Source organism: Castanea sativa, chromosome 1 (assembly GCF_040712315.1).
Source record: "Castanea sativa cultivar Marrone di Chiusa Pesio chromosome 1, ASM4071231v1".
Classification (NCBI taxonomy): domain Eukaryota; kingdom Viridiplantae; phylum Streptophyta; class Magnoliopsida; order Fagales; family Fagaceae; genus Castanea; species Castanea sativa.
Window position 1 is genome coordinate 52,347,799 of NC_134013.1, and position 5,407 is coordinate 52,353,205.

At 37.2% G+C, this 5,407-nt stretch overlaps 1 protein-coding gene across 2 annotated transcripts; it reads left to right on the top strand.

The window, feature by feature from the left end:
* Positions 1-313: 313 nt before the first annotated feature.
* LOC142622439 (myosin-binding protein 3) lies at positions 314-4,535 on the top strand. 2 transcript variants are annotated; one of them, XM_075795901.1, is made up of 4 exons: positions 314-1,768; positions 1,891-2,106; positions 2,206-3,667; positions 3,800-4,535. In XM_075795901.1, the coding sequence occupies exons 1-3, from the start codon at positions 484-486 to the stop codon at positions 3,630-3,632; spliced, it is 2,928 nt and encodes a 975-aa protein (XP_075652016.1). In that variant the 5' UTR covers positions 314-483; the 3' UTR covers positions 3,633-3,667; positions 3,800-4,535. The 2 variants fall into 2 exon arrangements, with proteins under 2 accessions (XP_075652016.1, XP_075652015.1); XM_075795900.1 differs by having other exon boundaries at positions 349-1,768; positions 1,888-2,106.
* Positions 4,536-5,407: the final 872 nt, after the last annotated feature.

The following is a 5,407-nucleotide window of genomic DNA, read 5'->3' on the forward strand; positions in this document are numbered from 1 at the left end:
ATCTTTATCTTTTGGCTTCCTTCCATTTCTAGAAGTTAATGGTAATTAAAGAATTATTTCATAAGGCTTTCGATTATTTAATTTATTAATACTATTAAATTGCACCCCTTTACTTCATGAAAAATTTTCTTCGCAAGCAAGGTTTTTTTTTTTTTTAGATGTATATAGTATTATTTTTGGATTATGCATCATCATCAGCATCATCCAGCAATGGATAAAGACGCGTATATTAATGGCATTATGGTATAATTACAATAACAACTGAGAGCCTCAGACCAACGTAAATAATGATACAGTGTGCGGTAGAGTAACTGTTACAACATTCTGAAAAGCGTCTCTGGTTCTCTTCTCTAGCACCAACCCAGTTTTAGTTTCTTTCTTTCAAAACTTGAACAGCATCTCTCTCTCTCTCTCTCTCTCTCTCTCTCTCTCCTTTTGTGTGTCAGTGTTTGTGTGTAAATAACAAGAAAACATAGCAAATCTATGGCTACCAACAAGTTTGCAAACATGTTGCATAGAAACACGCACAAAATTATTGTAATTCTAGTCTATGCAGTCCTTGAATGGATCTTGATAACCCTTCTCCTCCTCAACTCTTTGTTCAGTTATTTGATCAAGAAATACACCCATTTCTTTGGCCTAAAACCACCCTGCCTATGGTGTTCTAGAGTTGATCACATATTTGAGCCTGGTAGCAATGCAAACTCTTATAGAGATCTTGTATGTGACACTCATGCCACTGAGATCTCCAAATTGAGCTACTGTTCTACTCATCGTAAGTTGGCTGAACCTCAGAATATGTGCGAGAATTGCTTGGCTTCCCGGCCAAGTAACAGTGACAGCTTCGTAGGAAGGACACAGAGGATTACTTTTATTTCATGGGTGAGTGAGAGTGAGAGTGAGAACCATATTGAAAATGTTGAAAAGATTTTCAGGTGTTCATGCTGTGATGAGAGCTTGAGCTGCAAACTCTACCCTCCTTTTTGGCTTTTAAAGCCTTCTTGGGGTGCTTTGAGTTATACCCAGAATGACAATTTGGTTATAGAAGCCGTGGACGATGACAGCAATGAAGGGAGGTACAAAGAACTAAGTAAATCTGGTTCTCCGGCGCATCAGAGAGTGACTGAGAATGAGATCCATAGCGACAATGAGGAAGAAGACCGCGATGGTGATGATGAAGGGATAGCAGATGAACATGAGATAATTTCTGCTGTTGGAAGTTTTAACATCACGGAGGATTCTTCGAGGTCTGTAATGAACCTGCAATGTGATGAAAAAGAAGCAGATGAAGGTGAAACAGAGAGTGCTATTAACACCATGGAACTTGATACAAATGGTACTAATTCTGTTTATCAATCTTTAGATAGTGCCATGATACAGTGTTTCCCAGGACAGGATTACTCGGTTGAAATCATAAATATGCATCTTAAAAATCAAACTGCTTGTGAGTTTAATCGTTTAATCCCACTGGAGTTGATTGATTCTTCAACTACTGCAAACCAAGGATTATGCAACTTGAAAGAGGAAGATCTGAGAGAGCATGATCATCAAAATGGAGTTTCTGATTCTGAGCCATGGATTGAAATTCAACTCAACGTTTCAACAGAGGTAGCATTACAAATTATGCCTGAGAGTACAGAGGAGGCAACTAAAGAAGAGCTTGATATGGTTGGTGAAGGATGTAGACAAGTTGAAATTACTCAAGAAACTCCAACTTTATCCCTCAAAACTGAAAACTTAGACATGAAAGAACCAGATAATCCAACAGGTACATGGAAATTCTTGCTTCTTGTTTATGAAATTTTCCATTACAATCTGTGTGTTTTATTGTTTTCCCCAATATTGGTTCTCTATACTCATGTATGCTTTCAATTTATTGATAAAAAGCAGCGCATGGAGAAGAAACAGATTGTTTAAATCTGTTGTCTGATCAAAGTTCAGCCAAGACCTTGATAGGCACAGAAGTGTCTAACCATGCCGCTGACCATGACCCACCTCAAGCTGAACAACAAATTTCTTCATTGCAGTGCTTACATGATCAGTCTTCCACAAATGATGATGGAGTGGAAATTTCTACGGCCTCAGACATTGTTCAGAATGACCTTGGTAAGCTACAGAAATTATCTCCAATTATCAGATGATCAACTTTAAGAAAAGATATTAGTTAATGCAATATAGGTTCTAACACAAAATTGATTTTACTAGGTCGTAATCCCATGGAGAAAGCTACCCAGCAAGAAAAAACAATATTGGCTGAAAGGAGTCAAGAAGGGATAAATCATCATTCAGCCATGTGTTTGGAGCCAAATGAAATAGAGGAAGACAAATTTCCTGATACGCCAACTTCCTTTGACAGTCTCCATTACTTGCATAAGAAACTACTACTATTTGAAAAGAGAGAACCAGGGGCGGAAGAGTCTCTCGATGGAAGCGTGGTAAGTGAGATGGAAAGTGGAGATGCAGTTACCACTGTTGATCGGCTGAAAGCAGCACTAAAAGCTGAAAGAAAAACTTTGAGTGCTTTATATGCAGAACTGGAAGAAGAGAGGAGTGCATCTGCAATTGCTGCCAACCAGACAATGGCGATGATAACCAGGCTTCAAGAAGAGAAAGCAGCAATGCAGATGGAAGCATTACAATACCAGAGGATGATGGAAGAACAAGCTGAATATGACCAGGAAGCTTTGCAACTTATGAATGAGCTCATGATCAAGAGAGAGAAGGAGAAGCAAGAACTAGAGAAGGAGTTGGAAATATATCGTAAGAAGGTGTTGGATTATGAGGCAAAAGAGAAGATAAGAACCATGAGAAGAATTAAAGATGGAAGTGTAAGAAGTAGAACCTCTTCTGCTTCTTGCAGCAATTCTTGCAGCAATGCAGATGACAGTGATATATTATCAATTGATCTGAATCGTGATGTAAGGGATGAAGATAATGGCTACTATGGCCATCAAGATAGCAGTCAAAACAACAGCCCTGATAATGAAGTTCTAAATTTGGAAGAAATGGCACTAGATTGTGTAAAACATATGAGTGCTCTTGATGAGTCATTGGTAGAATTTGAAGAAGAGAGGCTGTCTATTCTAGATCAACTCAAAGCACTGGAGGAGAAGCTAATCACAATGGGTGATAATGAAGGATTTCTTGAAGATGAAAAGTCAATTGAGCATACCTCAATGTATGGTGTTCAAGAGCTTGAGGAAAATCATGAATTTACCAGTCCAGAAGAAAATGAAATCTCAAATGAGTTTCCAAAGGATAAACAGTTTCCAGACAGAAAAACAATGAGTTCAATGGCCAAGAGCCTCCTTCCTTTGTTGGATGCCACCGATAATGAAAACGAAGGGTTATTATACGAAGAAAAAGGTGAATCTGAATATGTTGATATGGAAAACTCCTTCATATCCAATTTTGAACTGGATGGCAAAAAACTAGCCATTGAAGATGAAGTGGATCATGTTTATGAGAGATTACAAGCTCTTGAAGCAGATAGGGAGTTTCTAAAGCATTGTATGAGCTCCATTAAGAAGGGAGATAAAGGAGTGGATCTCCTTCAAGAAATCTTGCAACATCTTCGAGATCTGAAGGCTGTGGAAGTCCGAGTGAAGAACATGAGTGACGATCCTAAGTGAAATTTAAGTCAACTACCACAAATGAGAAGCAAGAGGTAATACTATAATACTTCCTGTTATATTGTATCATTATTTCCATTCTATCTGATATAGAACTGCAATGGAATTCTACTTCATATCACACCAGGTTTGAATTCACATATAATAAATGTTTTTGATAAATACAGAGTGCTTTTCTCCGAGGTGAGCAGGATGACTCTGCAGATGAAAGTGGTTGGATGAACCACTTTACAGTGCACATTGGAAAGAAAGCTCATCAAAATGTATGCTTTCTAGTCCCAGGAAGTCTCTTCATGGAGAGGGAAATTCCTGGTAATGGTTTGTTTGAATTGGTGCATGAGATGCAGACTACAGAATTGAAGTCTGCTTAAACTTCTAATTTTTCTTTTGGAATTGAACTAATACAAGTTTGGTGCAAAGCCAGAGATCGGAGTTTCCTCAACACCACCCTTTCCTAAGCAATTGTGAAAGATGTAGAGGAGTGTGTCTGCCTGACCTAAGTGTATAAGTCAGGGCACTTGGGGCTCAATTTTGCCTTCTTTTTTTTTTCATCTCTTTAGTTTTAATCATGTTTCTATTTTTGATGGATGTGAGAGGGAAGAGCTTGGAGGAGAAGACATTAACTTTTTCTTCTTCTGATCTTTTCATCCTTAAATTTCATATGGAGTTTTCGATATCTGGGGGGAAAAAGTTATATGTATACCACATATATAAGTTATGTCTATACTATATTTGTGAGTGGGGGTCATATTTGTTCTAGTTGCCTTTATTGTTTCAGATTGTTAACCAGTTCATGGCATGGAAAGCTTTGAATGGAATGTAGCAGAAATCTTGTATTACACGCTTTTTTATTAGACAATTATAAGTTCTTGGTAGTTAAGCTGCTAAGGTTAAGTTTTTGCTAGTATAGGTCATTGTTCATTAGTATCTTTTCCCTTCGAAGTTCACAGCGTAGCATAATATCATATGTACATAACCAAAGTAGCCCTATTAATTGATAGAAACCTGTAAAGCAAGATATTAATGCTTTTATGCAGATCTTGTTTAAATAGGGCTGAAATCAAGAAGAATCCATTGAGTAAACTTAACCCCCCCCCCCCCCTCATCTTTATTTGCTTTTCTTGGTTGCCTTTGGTTCCTGAAAAATAACCTGAATTTTTTTTTATCCCCAAAAAATTTGTGTCAATTTAGTTTATATGTTTTCAAAACTATTCATTTTGGTCTTTTTATATGCTGACATTTCCCTTTTATGATGCTGCAACACATGACAGACTTAAAAGAAGCGAAATGAGCAGACACCTAACTGTTTAAGGGGGATGAGTGAGCCACAAGATAACCATAGTCTTACAAAAGTGGTACTGTCTAGGTCTTTATCAAAGGTAGGGTTTACTGACGATGATTCTAGGTCCATTATATGTGGCACATTATAATAAAAAAGGGACATGTTAACAGTTTCCATCATTCTATGTGACATGGTAGTATAGAAGAAAGGTTTTGGAAAAGGACTAAATGGGGACAAATTTTTACAAGGATAAAACTAAAATTCTTTTGATTTTTCAGGGACCAAAGGCATTAAAAAATAATAATAATAACTCAAAAAAAAGCCATTTTCCCCTTTCTTTTTGGCTAGATGAACCCACTGTATAAACCAAACTTTTCAAACATATACCCCAGTTTGATTGCTAGGATCTAGGTTTACGTCGGCAAATTTTCTTGTGTCAAAAAGTGCTTTAATGAGGATTGTATACATTGCAAGTTTGCATGGTTAAGTAGTG

Excerpts from the sequence above, each read along its gene's own strand:
- LOC142622439 (XM_075795900.1), top strand. The coding sequence starts at position 484 with ATGGCTACCAACAAGTTTGCAAACATGTTGCATAGAAACACGCACAAA. Across the intron at positions 1,769-1,887 it reads AGAACCAGATAATCCAACAG|CAGCGCATGGAGAAGAAACA; the intron begins GTACATGGAAAT and ends ATTGATAAAAAG. Across the intron at positions 2,107-2,205 it reads CATTGTTCAGAATGACCTTG|GTCGTAATCCCATGGAGAAA; the intron begins GTAAGCTACAGA and ends TGATTTTACTAG.